Genomic DNA, 17,956 nt, shown 5'->3' on the forward strand with positions numbered 1-17,956 from the left:
AGGTGTGCTCCTTTCCGCCTTCCAATAGGTGGGTGACTTGCATGTATTGTCTGAGTGTGAATTGCTTTTCTCCTCTCTCTGGCACCATTCCCAGTGGAAGCCTCCATCAAACTGGAGAGACTTCTATCTAGATCTGAATGCCATCAGACCTGGGCACAATCTGCTCTCTTCCAGCAGCATCCCACAATCCTCGTCCCATTGTTGAAAACACTCTGTCTGCAGCACCTGGCACTATCTGCATTGATCCAGCTGCATAGTTAACTTGGGGAAAGTGATCAAGTAAGAACATAAGAATGGCCATACTGGGTCAGACCAATGATCTATCTAGCCCAGTATCCTGACTCCTGACAGCGGCCAATGCCAGGTGCTTCAGGAGGGGATGAACAGAACAGGGCAATTATCGAATGATACTTTCTTATATTTGTTTTAACCTGTTGCCTATCAATTTCATTGGGTGACCCCGGCTCTTGAGGTATGTGAAGGGGTAAATAACACTTCCTTATTCACTTTCTCCACACCAGTAATGATTTTATAGACTTATATCATACCCGCTCTTAGTCATCTCTTTTCTAAGATGAACAGCCCCCGTCTTTTTAATCTCTCCTCAAACGGAAGCTGTTCCATACTCCTAATAATTTTTGTTGCCCTTTTCAGAACTTTTTCCAATTCTAGTATATCTTTTTAAGATGGGGCGACTGGAACTGCATGCAATATTCAAGGTGTGGGTGTACCATGGATATTGATAATGGCATTATAATATTTTGTCTTATCTATCCCTTTCCTAATGGTTCATAACATTGTTAGCTTTTTTGACTGCCACTGCACATTGTCCAGATGTTTTCAGAGAATTATCCACAATGACTCCACGATCTCTTTCTTGAGTGGTAACCGCAAATTTATAACCCATCATTTTGTATATATAGTTGGGAGCAAGGCCAATGGGGGCGGGGGGGAAAGCTGGTACAAATTGGAAGCCGGGGCCCGACGGTCCGGAAGGGGGCCCAGGGCCTGGCTTCCCCCCGCCCCTCGTCGGCCCTGTTTAGCCGGTCCGCCCTTGCTGGGGGGCCCAAAAAAATTCCAGGCCCGGCTTCCCCCCCTCTCTTCAGCCCTGTTTAGCTGGTCCACCCTTGCTGGGGGCCCGAAAAAAAATTTAATCGGGGCCTGAACCCAATCTCGGCAGCCCTGGTTGGGAGTATGTTTTCCATTTTGCATTACTTCACACTTATCAACATTGAATTTCATCTGCCATTTTCTTGCACAGTCACCCAGTTTTGTGAGATCACTTTGTAACTCTGTGCTTTCACCTTTGTACTTAACTGTCTTGAGTAATTTTGTATTATCTGCAAACTTTGCCACCTCGCTGTTTATCCCTTTTTCCAGATCATTTATGAATATGTTAAACAGCACTGGTCCCAGTACAGATCCTTGGGGAACCCCACTATTTACCTCTCTTCACTGTGAAAATGGACCATATATTCCTACCCTTTGTTTCTTATCTTTTAACCAGTTACTGATCCATGAGAGGACCTTCCCTCTTATCCCATGACTGCTTACTTCACTTAAAGAGCCTTTGGTGAGGGACCCTGTCAAAGGCTTTCTGAAAGTCCAAGTACACTATAGCCACTGGATCACCCTGGACTGTGTTTGCGGACCACCTCAAAGAATTCTAATAGATTGGTGAAGCATGATCTCCCTTTGCAAAAGCCATGTTGACTTTTCCCCAGCATATTGGGTTCATCTATGAGTCTGATAATTCTGTTCTTTTCTATAGTTTCAATCAATTTGCCTGGCGTTGAAGTTAGGCTTACTGGCCTATAATCAGAGGTGAAAGTAAGCCCGTACGCCCCAGTACGGTGTACGGGCAAGAGCCGGTGCGCCCTACCGGAGCGGATCGGCTTCCCTTGGCAGCAATTTAAAGGGCCTGGGGCTCCCAATAGCGGCTGGAGCCCTGGGCCCTTTAAATTGCCGCCAGAGCCCTGCTGCCGGAGCCCTGGGGAAGCAGCAGCCGGGGGATTGGGCGGTGATTTAAAGGGTCTGGGGCGCTGTCGCAGCTACCGCCCCGGGCCCTTTAAATCGTCCCCAGAGCCCTGGGGTAGCGGCAGCGGGGCTCCAGCAGCTATTTAAAGGATCCGGGGCTGCGGCAGCCGCTACCGCCCGAGCCCTTAAAATTGCCGCTGGAGACCCGCCGCCGCCTCCCCAGAGCTCCGGCAGCAGGGCTCCAGGGACGATTTAAAGGGTCCGGGACTCCAGCGGCGATTTAAAGGGCCAGGGGCTCGGCCACCGCTACAGTCCCAGGCCCTTTAACTTCCCGCCGGAGCACCGCCACCACTACCCCAGGGCTCCGGGGACGATTTAAAGGGCCCGGGGTGGTAGCAGCAGCCGGAGCCCTGGACCCTTTAAATCACTGCCCGAGCCCCTGGCTGCCACTGCTACCCCGGGGCTCCGGCAGCATGGTTCGGGTGGCGATTTAAAGGGCTCAGGGCTCCCACTGCTGCTACCCTCTGGGGCCCTTTAAATCATCACCAGAGCCCCTCTGCTGGAGCCCTGGGGTAGCGGCGACGGGGCTCTGGAGGTGATTTAAAGGGCCAGGAGCTCCCGGCTGCCGCTACTGTAGTGGTGCCCCAGGCCCTTTAAAGCTCTGCCAGAGGCCAGGGCCCCCTCCAATGGTGATTTAAAGTGCCTGGGGCACCGCTGCGGTAGCAGCAGCTGGAGCCCTGGGCCCTTTAAATCACCCTCGGGGCTCCCAGACGCCTCTGCAGCTGGTAGCTCCGGGGTGATTTAAAGGGCCCGGGGCTCCCAGTTGCTGCTACCACAGCCCCAGCCCCTTTAAATCCTGCTTTAAAGTGCTGGGTATTTAAAGGCTCTGCCTCTTCCGGTTGAGGCCCTGCCACTCCTAAGGACTCCGGAGTACCGGTAAGTCCTTTAAGTTACTTTCACCCCTGCCTATAATTGCCAGTATTGCCTCTGGAGCCTTCTTAAAAAACTGGTGTTACATTAGCTATCCTCCAGTCATCTGGTACTGAGGCTGATTTAAGCAATAGGTTATATACCACAGTTAGTACTTCTACAATTTCATATTTGAGTGGTGAATACCATCTGCTGCTGGTGATTTATTACCGTTAAATTTATCAATTTTTTCCAAAACCTCCTCTATTGACACCTCAGTCTAGGACAATTCCTCAGATTTGTCACCTAAAAAGAATGGCTCAGGTGTAGGAAACCGCCTCACATCCTCTGCAGTGAAAACTGATGCAAAGAATTCATTTAGCTTCTCCAGAACGGCCTTGTCTGCCTTGAGTGCTCCTTTAGCTCCTTGATCATTCAGTGGCCCCACTGATTGTTTGGCAGGCTTCCTGCTTCTGATGTACTTAAGTTTTTTTGCTGTTATTTTTTGCGTCTTTTGCTAATTGCTCTTCAAATTCTTTTTTTGGCTTGCCTAGTTATATTTTTACACTTGATGTGTCAAAGTTTACGCTCCTTTCAATTTTCATCATTAGGTTTTACTTCCAATTTTTTAAGGATGTCTTTTTGTCTCTAACCACCCCTTTTAATCTGTTGTTGAGCCTGGTGGTATTTTTTTGGTCCTCTTACTGTTTCTTGGGGAGGATGGGGTAGGGTATATATTTAGTTTGAGGCTCTATTATGGTGTTTTTAAAAAGCTTCCATGCAGCTTGCAGGCATTTCACTCTTGTGAAAATCCATTTAACTAGCTTCTTCATTTTTGTGTAGTTCCCCCCCCCCTTTTTTTTTTAAGTTACATGATACGGTGGTGGGTTTCTTTGATATTTTCCCCCAGACAAGATGTTAAATTTAATTACATTATAGTCGTTATTACCAAGCAGTTCAGCTATAATCACCTCTTGGACAAGATCTTGCGTACCACTTAGGACTATGTCAAGAATAGCCTCTCCCCTTGTGGGTTCCAGGACTAGCTGCTCCAAGAGTCATTAATGGCATCTAGAAATTTTATCTCTGCATCCCATCCTGACGTAGCAAATACCCAGTCAATATAGAGATAGCTGAAATCCCTAGTTATCACTGAGTTTTTTTGTTTTGGTAGCCTCTCTAATCTTCCTGAGCATTTCAGTCACCATCACCATCCTGGTCAGCTGTATATTCCTACTGCTATATTCTTATTATTCAAGCATGAAATTTCTATCCATAGATACTCCATGGTACCGTTTGATTCAGTGAAGATTTTTACTATATTTGACTCTATGCTTTCTTTCATATATAGTGCCACTTCCCCAACAGCATGACCTATTCTGTCATTCCTATGTATTTTGTTCCCTGGTATTACTGAGTTCCATTGATTATCATCATTCCACCAAGTTTCTGTGAGGCCTATTACATTAATATCCTCATTTAATGCCAGACACTCAAGTTCACCCATCTTAATATTTATTTTCTATCATTTGTGAACAAGCACTAATAAAATTTGTGAATATTTAGTTGTCTGCTTTCATGTGGTTTAACTGAATGGTACTCTTTCCTACCTGTACTTTATCAACTTCTATTCTCTCCTTTTTACAAGGATATAGAGAATCCCGTTTAATAAATCCTCCCCTAAGGGATGTCTCTATCAGAACCATGTGCTCCTCTGCAACTGTCGGCTTTTCCCGAGCCTTAGTTTAATCACTCATCTACAAACTTTTTATACATGCCAGCAATCTGGTTCCATTTGGTGTAGATGGAGGCCATCTTCCCTTTACAGCTCCTTCCTTTCCCAAAAGGTTTCCTAGTTCCTAATAAACCTACATCCCTCCTCCCAACACCATTGTCTCATGCACCATTGAAACCCTGCAGGGATAGTCTCAGTGCCAAGAAGACACAATGACATCATCTGGAAGGAGGGTCCCAACTATGGGATCGTTTCCCTCCACTCCGGCTTGATGTTCTCCTTCCCTGAGACTTTCATCCTCCACAACAGCACACAGAGGCTGTCAGACTGGGAGTAGGACCCGCTTCTACTGAAAAGTCTCATGTATGTAACTGTCTCCTTTTGCTCCTCCAATTCAACCACTCTAGTCTCAACAGCACATACTCGGTCTCTGAGGTCCATGAGCTGCATGCAGTGAATGCACACATATGTAATGTGCCCACGAGGCACATGCTGCATTCAGTGTAATAAACTGGATAGCCCCACTCTGCTATCCAGGTCCTGAAACATTAGCAAACGTGACTGAGGGGTGGGGCTTTACACAGCCATGAACCCACCTTCTCCCTACACCAGCGGCCTTCTTAGACCCTCCAACCTCTGATCCATGAAGTCTCGTTGGAGTGGCACAGTGGCCTCCAACTCCACAGTTCCAATCCATGTTTTCAGATGGGGAAACTGATGCAGACTGTTTTAAAAAACATATGCATAAAGCCCCAAGTGCCAGAGCTGGGACTGGGAGCCAGGAGTTCCTGCTTCCTTGTCCCATGCTGTAACAGGGCTGGCTGCCTCCTGAGCACTTCCTTGTGGCCAGAGGTCACCCTGTGGTATCCTGCCACCAGTTTCTCCCCTCTTCGGGGCCCCTTAACTCACAGTCCACAGGTAATTAAACTTTTCCCTCCTGGGGTCCCATTTATTGAGTCCTTACATACTGGGATTCCAGGCCCCAAACCCAGCTCATCCGCTTTCTCCCTTTATGTAGACCCAAGTCTGGTTTCCAGCCCCAAACCTTTCCCTCAGTCAGGAGCCCTAGCAGGAGCCTCCTGCTAACTGCAGCTCCCCTGGGCTTAGGGTCTTCCCTGCAGGAGCCTTTCGTACTCTGCAGTCTCTCTACCACTTTCTGAGCTTCTCCCCTTCACTGCAGCTCTTTATAGGACAAGGTGGGGCTCATTCTGTAATCAGGGTTGGCTAGCCCCAGCCCTTCAGCAGCCAGCCAGCCACCCTGTTACACATACTCAACCACCAGAACACACCCACCCCATCTTGAATCCATCTTAATGTGTTTGTGAATTTTCTTATTTTTTTAACTCTTTTATATCCTGGGTGAGCACATGTATCCCGTACAGAGAGTTTCTATTGTATGGAGCAAAGAAGAAGAATGATTCAAGACTCTTCTGGAGTCAATATTCTCCACAGAAATTTTAGCCCACTCTTACTCTCTCTGGTCTTGCACAGTTTAACAGCTACTGAGGCATTTCACACCATCTCCCACTTTGCTCCTGTTGAGATGTGGGAGACTCTTCACAAAGAGCAAAGTATTTGCAGAGATTTCGCCTAGAACCAAGGCTTCCCTACCCCCCGCCCCACCACCACCCAATGAATAGCATTTATTATCTACACAGTGAGTTCAATATACCCTCACGCACACAGCTCTCCTTGAGGTATAGAGAGCACAGCACATTTGAAGCTCCTCAACTAAGGCATTAATAAAATAATAGAATATCAGGGTTGGACGGGACCTCAGGAGGTCATCTAATCCAACCCCCTGCTCAAAGCAGGACCAGTTCCCAACTAAATCATCCCAGCCACGGCTTTGTCAAGCCTGATCTTAAAAACCTCTAAGGAAGGAGATTTCACCACTTCCCTAGGTAACCCGTTCCAGTGCTTCATCACCCTCCTAGTGAAAAAGTTTTTCCTAATATCCAACCTAAACCTCCCCCACTGCAACTTGAGACCATTACTCCTTGTTCTGTCATCTGGTACCACTGAGAACAGTCTCGATTCATCCTCTTTGGAACCCACTTTCAGGTAGTTGAAAGCAGCTATCAAATCCCCCCTCATTCTTCTCTTCTGCAGACTAAACAATCCCAGTTCCCTCTGCCTCTCCTCATAAGTCATGTGCTCCAGACCCCTAATCATTTTTATTGCCCTCCGCTGGACTCTTTCCAATTTTTCCACATCCTTCTTGTAGTGTGGGGCCCAAAACTGGACACAGTACTCCAGATGAGGCCTCACCAATGTCGAATAGAGGGGAATGATCACGTCCCTCGATCTGCTGGCAATGCCCCCTACTTATACAGCCCAAAATGCCGTTAGCCTTCTTGGCAACAAGGGCACACTGTTGACTCATATCCAGCTTCTCGTCCACTGTAACCCCTAGCAGAACTGCTTCCTAGCCATTCGGTCCCTAGTCTGTAGCAGTGCATGGGATTCTTTTCCGTCCTAAGTGCAGGACTCTGCACTTGTCCTTGTTGAACCTCATCAGGTTTCTTTTCGCCCAATCCTCTAATTTGTCTAGGTCCCTCTGTATCCTATCCCTACCCTCCAGCGTATCTACCACTCTTCCCAATTTAGTGTCATCTGCAAACTTGCTGAGAGTGCAGTCCACGCCATCCTCCAGATCATTAATGAATATACTGAACAAAACCGGCCCTTGGGGCACTCCACTTGATACTGGCTGCCAACGAGACATGGAGCCATTGATCACTACCCGTTGAGCCCGACGATCTAGCCAGCTTTCTATCCACCTTATAGTCCATTCATCCAGCCCATACTTCTTTAACTTGCCGGCAAGAATACTGTGGGAGACCGTATCAAAAGTTTTGCTAAAGTCAAGGAATAACACATCCACTGCTTTCCCCTCATCCACAGAGCCAGTTATCTCATCATAGAAAGCAATTAGGTTAGTCAGGCACGACTTCCCCTTGGTGAATCCATGCTGACTGTTCCTGATCACTTTCCTCTCCTCGAAGTGTTTCAGAATTGATTCCTTGAGGACCTGCGCCATGATTTTTCCAGGGACTGAGGTGAGGCTGACTGGCATGTAGTTCCCCGGATCCTCCTTCTTCCCTTTTTTAAAGATGGGCACTATATTAGCCTTTTTCCAGTCATCCGGGACCTCCCCCAGTCGCCATGAGTTTTCAAAGATAATGGCCAATGGCTCTGCAATCACATCCGCCAACTGCTTTAGCCCCCTCGGATGCAGCACATCCGGCCCCACGGATTTGTGCTCATCCAGCTTTTCTAAATAGTCCCGAACCCCTTCTTTCTCCACAGAGGGCTGGTCACCTCCTCCCCATGCTGTGCTGCCCAGTGCAGCAGTCTGGGAGCTGACCTTGTTCATGAAGACAGAGGCAAAAAAAGCATTGAGTACATTAGCTTTTTCCACATTCTCTGTCACTAGGTTGCCTCCCTCATTCAGTAAGGGGCCCACACTTTCCTTGACTTTCTTCTTGTTGCTAACATACCTGAAGAAACCCTTCTTGTTACTCTTAACATCTCTTGCTAGCTGCAACTCCAAGTGTGATTTGGCCTTCCTGATTTCACTCCTGCATGCCTGAGCAATATTTTTATACTCCTCCCTGGTCATTTGTCCATCTTCCACTTCTTGTAAGCTTTATTATTGAGCTGAAGGCCAAAAAATAATGATGACTCTCTTCCAAAAGTGAAATAATTGATTTTTGAAGTCTCTTCTCTCCCATCTCACCTCAATCTAAAAAAAATAAATAAATCCTCCTATGGTAGGACACCATGTAGGGAGAATTCCACTTGGAAAGGACCTCTCGAGGGACGTTGAGGGGAGTTGTCAGTAATCAGTCTTATAATGGAACTTACCTTACAACTTTAATTGTGGAGTTCTTATGCTATTAGTTAGGACAAGTTGCTGATTTTTGCTATTACCTCAAAGGGATTTCCCAACAATTCAGTGTCATATCTCCTGTATTTATATTGCATTGAGTTCTACTGTTGAATTCCTGCTGTTCACTATTTTACCAGTGCAGAATTTCAGACCTCTGTAAAACTGATGGCTTCATTCAGCATTTTAAGAGATCACAGTGAAAAACGCTTAAATCGGACCAGGTTTCTAAACTTCACTGTCGTGGCTGTAGTGCGCTGTGCTAGAGACACAAGGACAAATTCATAGATTTCAAGGCCAAAAGTGACCAATGATCACCTAGTCTGACCCCCTGTCTCACACAGGCCAGAGAACTTCCCCACGATAATTCCTAGAACATATTCCAACGCACCATCTCCCACTCTCAGACTCAGAGGAGGCAAAGGTCTGAAGGTGTCAATGGCCACTTGGACTCATTTCCAAAGAACCCCCATGCTCCAGCCTCAGCACAGTTTCTCTGTCAGACACCATGAGAAGAAACGACTGACAGGAAAGACAGACTTGCACAGTCCTACAGAGGCTAGGCAGAGACTCTCAGGGCCGGCCTCCAACTACAAAATATTACCATGTTTGAATATAGATGTGAAGAATCAAATTAGCCGACATGACACTAAGCATGATTTTGCAATCAACACAGACCAGGTTTAATCAGCATTAGCTGACACGATGCTGGTCTACACTGACTCCAAACCCATGGTCAACATGTCAGCTAACCTGACTCTGCACATTCAAACAGTGTGTGTTGTGTAGCGTAGACTAGCACTCATTGCCTTAGGGTCTGGGTATACTGCAGTCACGGGGTGTGACTGCAGATTGAGTAAACATATCTGAGCTAGCTTGAGCACCAGAGCAGTGAAGCTATGACAGTACGCACATAGGCAGAGGTTAGCCCACAAGGAAGCGCATGTTACCATGGGGTCACTGCTCCTGTACCTAAGCTAGATAGACAGAATCTAGTTCAGGTGTGTCTACACAAGATGCAGTCACGCCCTTGGATTGCAGTATAGACATACTATGATGGAACACACCCCTGTATTCACACTCTACACACTATTGCAATAATCTTTGTACGAAGTATGCCTTGTAAGGTATCATTTTAAAACTCATAATTTGCTGGTCAGTATTGTCGTGATAAAATATGTGTGGCAACATGTATGTGAAGTTATAAAATTCCCCAGGACGATGTTATTAACCCGTGTTCCAAACCCAACAGCCCCGCCCAAGCAGAAGTCAGCAGACAGGTCTGTCCTAAACAAAGGAATGTGTGCTTGCTTTAATTTGCATTTAAGCAGTCAACAGAGTCATCAAGCACAAAGGGAAACAAAGGATGTTCAAACAGATGAAAAAATCCAGCAGGGAACATCCTTCCGCATAGACTCTGTGTCTCCTGGTTCTCAACTGGAAATGTTTTTTGAGAGGGTGACAAACTATAATAAGGAGGGTCAAACACCCCAAGAAACCTCTCTCTTTCCCCCTCTGCCCACCTCATTCTCTGCACCCGAGAAGATAAAAGGAAACAGCTGTTGGCCTCGGGGGAAGGGTCCTGACCTGAAAGTTTGGTCAGTAATCTGCTGGAGCATGTGGTGAGAAAGTGTGCTTTGCAACAAAGATAATTCCCTAAGTAGATAACTAGGAAGAGTTTTTATCTTTATTTTTCTTATAACCATTTCTGATTTTTATGCCTCATTATTTGTACCCACTTAAAATCTCTCCCTTTGTAGTTAATAAACTTGTTTTATTGTTTTATCTAATTCAGGGTGTTTAAATTAAAGTGTCTGGGTAACTATTTAAGGTAATAAACTGCCATATTTTTCCCTTAAAGGAATAATGGACTTTATATATTTGTACTGTCCAGGAAAGGGCTGGGCAGTAAAGGACATACATTTCTGGGGGAAGATCCAGGACTGGGGATGGTTGGGGTCACCCTGCAGTGTAACCCAGGCTCGTGAGAGCCAGGGTACAGCTGGCAGGCTGCAGTTACACACAGTCACTGAGGGTGTAGCTTGCATGCTGGAAGTCTGTTTGTGAGTGACACAGGTGGGAGCTACTACAGCCTCCAGCTAGTCTGGATTGTGCCCGGTACGTCACACAAAGGAATACTAGCTAGTTTCCCCACCACCGGCCTGGGTCTGAATAAACACCAGCAGAAAGTGTTATAGCCTTTGTCTACACTAGCGTGTATCTGAAAATCTCCAATCATATAAGTGGCAGCACCAGCATAGACATTTTCTTACTCTGGCATCTAGCCTCCCTCAGGCCCATCTAGATGACACAATGCTATGAATGCCAGTGGCTGGTCTACACTAGCACTCCCACCAGTGATGGCAGCACAACTGTGCAATGGTGGGAAATGTTAAGAAAAACAGCAGTTTAAAGAAGATACAGCTCTTTGAAGAGGAACGGGCCTAGCTGTTCCAAGGGTCGTACTGCCCAAATCAGTTGCTGTGACAGAGGTAAAAGAAGTTACTTGGATGCTGCTCTGAAACAATGAGTCACCTAGTTCAGAGGAGGCTGCGCTCCTTTCCTCAGTTATGCCTCCCCGGGAGTATTTGGAGAAATCTCAAAGACGGTGGGATGCAACAGGTAAGAGGCGATATCAGGAGAGCGCAGCAGCTTGTGCCATGGTTTTTAAAGCAACCAATCAAATTCAGCAGGCCTGGGACTCTTAGATCTTGGATTTCTGGCTCCCAAGCAAGCTCAGAACTTGGCAATTGCTCAAATTACACTTCCCCGAGGATGTCTGCCAGAGGAAGAATCAGACTGTGTCAGCAGCTGCCCCTTTCACTGGAGACGCCCGTGCACATCTGAATTTAACCCTAGAAATAAGGGAACAGATGGGGTTGAGAGGCAACACATTACTCTTTAGTCAAACGGCCAAATTCAGCCCTGGTGTAAACAGGCTCACCTCCTACTGATTTCAATAGGATTTGCAATCTGCTTACACCAGGGCTGATGTCAGTACAAAAATCTTTCAAGATCAGGTCTCCAATTGACTCTTTCTTCACATTAGAGTAAATTTCTTAGCTCTGAGGGGATACATAAATCTCCCATTCCCTGATTGTTTTGAATGCCCATTCTTCCCAGGGTGTTAGATGGTCTTAAAAGCCACTGTACCCAGAACATTGCAGGGAAGCCCTAGGATTCGCACTTTAAATTTTAAAATTCAAGTATAATTTTAAGAATCCCATTAAAATGCAAAGCTTCAGCCTATGGGGCAGCAGAACCCTTGTGCTGGTCTCCTTTTGCTTTGATTAAAGCCATTTTTTCATCTTCTTACTAGCTGAATTTACGAGATCTATGAAAATGAGAAGAAATTGGCCCAGATTATTAATGAGGCTGGCTAGAGAGACCTGCACCTCAAGTACAGACAAAGCAAAACCAAGCCTCCTCCCAACCTTAGTTCATTAGAGGAACCACTAGCAAATGAGTAGATCTCCCTAGATAGAGCCCCCTTTATCATTTCTTTAAATAAACATTACTTTCATGCTTTGCCTTTCTGGCGTGCTGTTTGCACCTACTGCAGAAATTTCACCTCTCGCTTCTCTAGCCCTAGGGTTTTCATCTCTAACCATGACACACATTCCCAGCCCATGGGACCTTAACGCTGTCTTCTAGGGACACACAGGTGCTCAAAGGAGACCTGCTCCCGTTTGGCTCAGACGTTCACAGGGTGTGAAGCCCTTCCTGCCATTCAGAGAACAGAAAGGATCTTCAACTGAAGGCTTTAATTAAAAATGTTTTTTTCTAAGCATACACCTGGTGGCAGCCATCTTGCTGAAGACACACACAGCATGATACTGGCAGAGAAGGGGTCCCGGTGAGACACAGTCCTGCTGGAATGCTGTTGTCAGGAGCAGAAGGACATTCATGTTTACAATCTTTAAAAACGTTCAACATTAAGTTATGGTTATTTCATTCAGTTGCTGAACACAGCAGGATAGAAACTGAATGGCCCGTTCTCTTTTTTTTTTTTAAATATTTAAAAATGAATATTTTAAATACTCTGCCAGTGTCACTCCTCAGCCAGCTAGTGGCTGCCAACAGGGCACTCACGTGACTTTATTTCTTTATTTAAAACTCTATTTTCAAATCTATTTCACAGTCAGCACTGTACATAGAGGAAGAGTTCCTTGCCTTGGGAGCTTTCCAATTGCTTCTGTTGAACAGAATGGCTGCAATTTTCCTTCATTCATCCCCCTCAAAACACACACACACCTTTCTGGTTCAGAATCACCAAAAAGAGAGAGACTTCCCTATTGTACGTTTTCTAGTTTTCCATCCAGCCCAGTTTTAGGAGTCCGAAGTAGCAGGGCATCTACCCCTTCCCTTGGGAGACAATTGCACAGTCTACAGAGCTCACCATTACAACTTTCTCCTGGCACTCAGCCTACATTTTCCTTTTCTTCATTTTCCTCTATTCATCCTAGGTTTAACCCCATTGTATCATGAGTTTTCAAATGATTCCTCTCTCTGTCTGGGATTAACACGTTTCAAATAGCATTCATGAAACTGAGGAACAGCACTGCCTGCAGTAGAGACTTTATACACAGGCACTGAGCAAGGTCATCAATCACAGCTCTGACAGTGGACTTCAACCCTGACACACACACTCTAGTCCTTGGACTTCCTAGAGCAGAAACTGCTAATTGCACCAGTTTGCTAATTTCAAAATATGGGTGAGAGGGGAGTAGCAGGAATGTCGCTCTATACTAGTGTCTATCACTGTAAAACTATGATTAATCTACTTCATTCTTATTTCTGACCTAGCTGCGCATTTGAACTCAGAACTCCAGAAGAGGCAGGCCTGTGCACAAGCATCACCACTATTTTTGCAGGCAAACAAAAACAATATTTTTTGGCTCAGCAGCAGGGATTGACCCATTTGTACGGCACCCAGCACAATGGGGCTCCAGTCCCGACTGGGACCTTTGGGGGGTTTCCAGGATATAAATGTTCACTACTATGACAGTGGCCCTTGCGTTATTTATTTTGATAGACAAAGTGCATTTACTCTGTCCCCACATGCAGGGCTTTGGAGTGGAGCCTGGAGCTGGAGCAGCTCCGGAGCAGTGGAGCTGCAGGTTTTTGCCTGGAGCTGGAGCGGAGACTGAGCACAGCTCCACAGTCCTGCCACATGTTCAGTTTTTCATGTGCCACAGTGGGGGGAAGGGGAGGGGGGGTTGGTGACCACGAGTAACTGCATCATAGATGTTATCAAGGGGAATCTAGAGGTTTTAGCTGCTGTGCTTGTGGCAACTGGTGAGGAACGGGAAGTGGTTGGCAGCTTAACTGAATGTTTCTTTTAACATGACCAACAATGCCAAAGCTAATGCCTACATTTAAAGTAGCATTGTTAGGTTTCAGAGTCAACTCTCTGTTTGACCCGAATGTGCCAGTTCACATGTCTCAGAGCAGACAACTTGACATTGGTTACACTGGTCTCGCATTTTCAGTTACCTTCACAACCATGAAGGCAAGAAGCACCATTTCCCCTCTCCCCCCACCTTCAGGAAAAGCTGAGATTCTGCAGCACAATTCCATGTTCACAGAATACACGGGATGCTGGCAATAGTGAACAGAAAATTAAATGTGTAATATGGTGGCAATGGACTGTCAGTTGCAACTATCAGGTCAGAAACAAGAAAGCAAAAGTGTCTCAGTGGCACTAATGAGATTGCGCCTACAATACTATGTAGCTCTTGGTTCCTCATTATCTGAGCAATATCTGCAAACCAAAGAGAATGAAAAAATAACAGAAATGAGTAAGGGTCAGAGGAACTGATTTATGAAGAGTTAAACAGCTAAATATGTACACCTGGGTTAAACAGCAACTAAAAAGCTACGATATCAAACTACAATTACCTGAAAAGCAAAAATACCAACAGATCTCAAAAAGGACAATTAAACTAGGAGAAATGGTATGAAATTCCACAAAGGAAAACAGTCTGGATATCTAGAATCATTTGCGAGATCTCTTGTATAGACTCCCAATCTCTAATTTCTCTGTCACTGGGGATCTACTGCGGCTTCTTAGAAGAACTTTCCTGCAAGTAGCCCCCAGGCAGCGTTTTGAAGGCAAAGCCTCAGCAACTCTGTTCAGTTTCATTCTGAAGCCGATGCCTTTGCTAGGAAGCGTAACTAAGCATAAATACTCTCCAGACTGTAGACAAAAGATGCCTGCTGAGATGCAGAGAGTCAGGTAAAATCTGGGTTAATGATATTACTATTTATAACGTGATAGTGCCCAGACCCTCCAATGAAGATCTGGGCCACATTATGCTCGGTTCTGCATAAACTCACAGAAAGATATGGTTCCTGCCCCAAAGAGCTTACAATTAAGGGCCCCAATCCTACAACTGGATTCACATGGATGGACGCTTAACTTCAAGGGGGTTCTGTGTGGGCACAAGGGTCTGTCTGCATAGATTCAACCGCAGCAGTGCAGGAGTACAAGTTGCAACACATGCCTATAGCAAAAACCACAGGGGAAAGAGGGAGGATGACAAGAACAGGTGAATCATAGAATCATAGGCGGCGAGTTATATTCTCACGTGGTGCCTGGACACCAGCAATATTCAGAGCCGAGAAGCCCAGCTCCACCAATATTTGGGGTCGGGTGTTCCCCCCCGGCCCCACCTGCCGCCGCTCCCCCCCGCCCCCCAGTGTCCACCAGCCCCAGGAGTGCCGCCAGCTTTTTTGCCGCCCTAGGCGGAAGGTTCTGTCGCCGAAATACCGCCGCGGTCGCCGCCCCCAAATTGTAGTGCCCTAGGCGACCGCTTAGGTCGCCTAATGGGTTGCACTGGCCCTGCCCGGCCCGACTTGCTGCCTCCACGCAGGGCCCCCAGAGCAGAGTGTCCCTGCCTCTTCCGTGCAGCTCCATGCTGCCTCCCTGCAGCAACTGCTGCTGCAGGGTCCTAGTGCCCCCCATCTAAACTGCCAGAGCTGACTGACTCTGAGCCTGGCCTTCACCCTCAGACCCTTCCCTTTTCCGGCAGGACCCTCCACCAGCACAGGGGGGACCCCCGCCCTCAGTCACCGCTCCTGCTTCATGCTGGGCAAAGGGCAGCCCCATCCCTCACCCCAAGTGAGGCTACAGTCAGGGGCAACAGCAGGGGAGGAGGTGCACGCAGCACCTCCCGGCACCCACCACCGGGGAGGCGAGGGAGATTCCTGGACCTGAGAGAGGCCCTAGGAGCACATGCAGTGACAATGGTGGGGGTGAACGTGCTGCTGGGGGGTGGGAAAGGGGGGCTCCTCCCCCAGAGTTCGCTGCTGCCAATGCTCAAATCACTAAGCTATCCCCCCCCCCCAAAGGTGCTTACACAGGCTAGTGATACACTTTGATGGTTCCACGATATTATGAACACCCACACCAGCAAACTCACTGACATCCAAGACCAGCTGCTGAATGTAAACCCTGTTCCATTGATTAAGGACATCCAGAAATAAAACCTGGCCCAACTGATTCAAACAGTCAAACAGCAGCCATGGAAAGCTCTCTGGAAGTCAGGGTGAAGCAGCCTCACAGGCGGGATCAGGGACAAAGACACTGTTCGATGCACACATCCCCTTCAAGGCTGAAGGGTGTATCAGATCCATTCTTACAACCTCCTGTCGATCTGCCACTCACCAGAACATCCATTCAGCCAGCCTCTGCCACAGCTCCTGGGAAGATTTTTAGACCCACACACATAACCTCCTCACCCCCAGCAAGTGGGTCAAGTCCACTTACACATCCTCCCCCAAGGTCTTCCCCTCCCTCAACCCCTCACATTCTCACACAGGTTCACATCTCTTCTCCCCACCCTGAGTATGCTGCCCTTACCCTAGAGGGTGTCAAAACCTACACAGCGCTCCTGCCCTCCTTTGCCATGTGGGGTGTGAGGAGACTTTTTATTCTAGTCAAGAAAATCCACTCACACAAGCGCGCCCTCCCTCCACACCCGCGAATGTGTCAGAACCACTCACGCAATCGGCTGCCCGGGCCCTGCAGCATGCGTGTCACATTCAATAATACTTCATTACCATGTCAAGCTCTATGATGTCAGAGCACACAAAACAGAAACCTCAGATCACCTCTGTACGCAGACACAACACATCAAGCCCCCCAGTGCAGGCCCCATCTCGCTCCAACACATCCAGCCCCCCACACACATACACATCAAGGCCCAACCCAGCAAGGGCAGGGTTTGACATAACCCCGACACACCCATACCCCAAACCTCGGCCTGGGATGGAGCATCACAGTGTGTTTAGGGTTTGATCACTTGTTTGTCACATTCACTCACACAACCTCCCTGGCCACCCCACCCCACCCCTGCCACTGCAGAAGTACAGCTACTTCCCCTCACACCACCTCCGTCTTTCCAGGATGCAAGACCCACCCCACTCAGACACACACAGTCCCTCACCACCCTATGCGCCAGAGCTGTTAGAGTTGGGGTGCTGGGGGTCTGCCACCCCCTGGCAACAGGAGTGCTTGGGGGGTCACCTGCATCCAGGTGTGACATCTGCAACACACACACCTCCCTAGAGGGGTACGACTCTTGCACTCCTGGATCCAGGGGGTGAGAGACAGGGCCGGCGCTTCCATTTAGGCGACCGCACCAGGATTTGGGGGGGTTGCATTTTGCCGCCCTCGGCGGCAATTCGGTGGCAGAGGGTCCTTCCGCGCTACGGGTCTTCGGTGGCAATTCTGCGGCGGGTCCTTCACTCGCTCCGGGACCCACCGCACAAGTGCCCCGAAGACCGGGAGCGCGGAAGGACCCCCCCACCACAGAATTGCCGACGACGACCAGGAGCTCAGAAGGACCCCCGCCTAGGGCACCAAAAACCCTGGTGCCGCTCCTGGTGAGAGAGCCACATACACCACCCTCCATCTCCCATCCCAGGATAGGCCAATCCCCCATCTCACTCCCAGGAGGAGCCAGCCCCTCTGCCCCACCTCACCCCCAGGAGAGGCCAGCTCCCCACACACACACACCCCATCTCCCCCACACACAGCCCCCCCCCGCACACACACCCCATCTCCCCCCCACACACACAGCACCCCCACACACGGCACCCCATCTCACCCCCAGGAGAGGCCAGCTCCCCGCCCCCCTATCACTCCAGGGGGACTAGCCCCCGGGCGAGCCCCGCGCTGGCCCCCGCACCCCGGGCCCGGCCGGCGCTCACCGCGCGGAGCTCCCCCGTTCGGTCCTTCATGCTCGCTCCGCCCGGCACCCGCTCGGCTCGGCGCTGCCTCCCCGGCTCCGGCGGCGATCGGGGGGCGGGGAAGGAGGCGCGGCACATGCGCCTCAGCCGGAGCCGGGCCGGGCCGCCGGGCGCAGCGAGGGACCCGGGGGCACCGGCCTGGGGCTGCGGAGACTTGGGGGCAGCTGGGAGGTGTGAGTGCGCGTGGG

At 48.5% G+C, this 17,956-nt stretch overlaps 1 protein-coding gene across 2 annotated transcripts in view; it reads right to left on the bottom strand.

Moving 5' to 3' along the window:
• Window positions 1–17,861, bottom strand: part of STX1A (syntaxin 1A) — a 304,457-nt gene extending 286,596 nt beyond the window's left edge. For both annotated transcript variants that reach the window (XM_054008657.1, XM_054008658.1), the window contains exon 1: window positions 17,730–17,861. In XM_054008657.1, the coding sequence (XP_053864632.1) occupies window positions 17,730–17,846 (117 nt within the window). In that variant the 5' untranslated portion in view covers window positions 17,847–17,861. The remainder of the gene's footprint in view (window positions 1–17,729) is intronic.
• Window positions 17,862–17,956: the final 95 nt, after the last annotated feature.

Source organism: Malaclemys terrapin, chromosome 18 (assembly GCF_027887155.1).
Source record: "Malaclemys terrapin pileata isolate rMalTer1 chromosome 18, rMalTer1.hap1, whole genome shotgun sequence".
NCBI classification, from domain to species: Eukaryota; Metazoa; Chordata; order Testudines; family Emydidae; genus Malaclemys; species Malaclemys terrapin.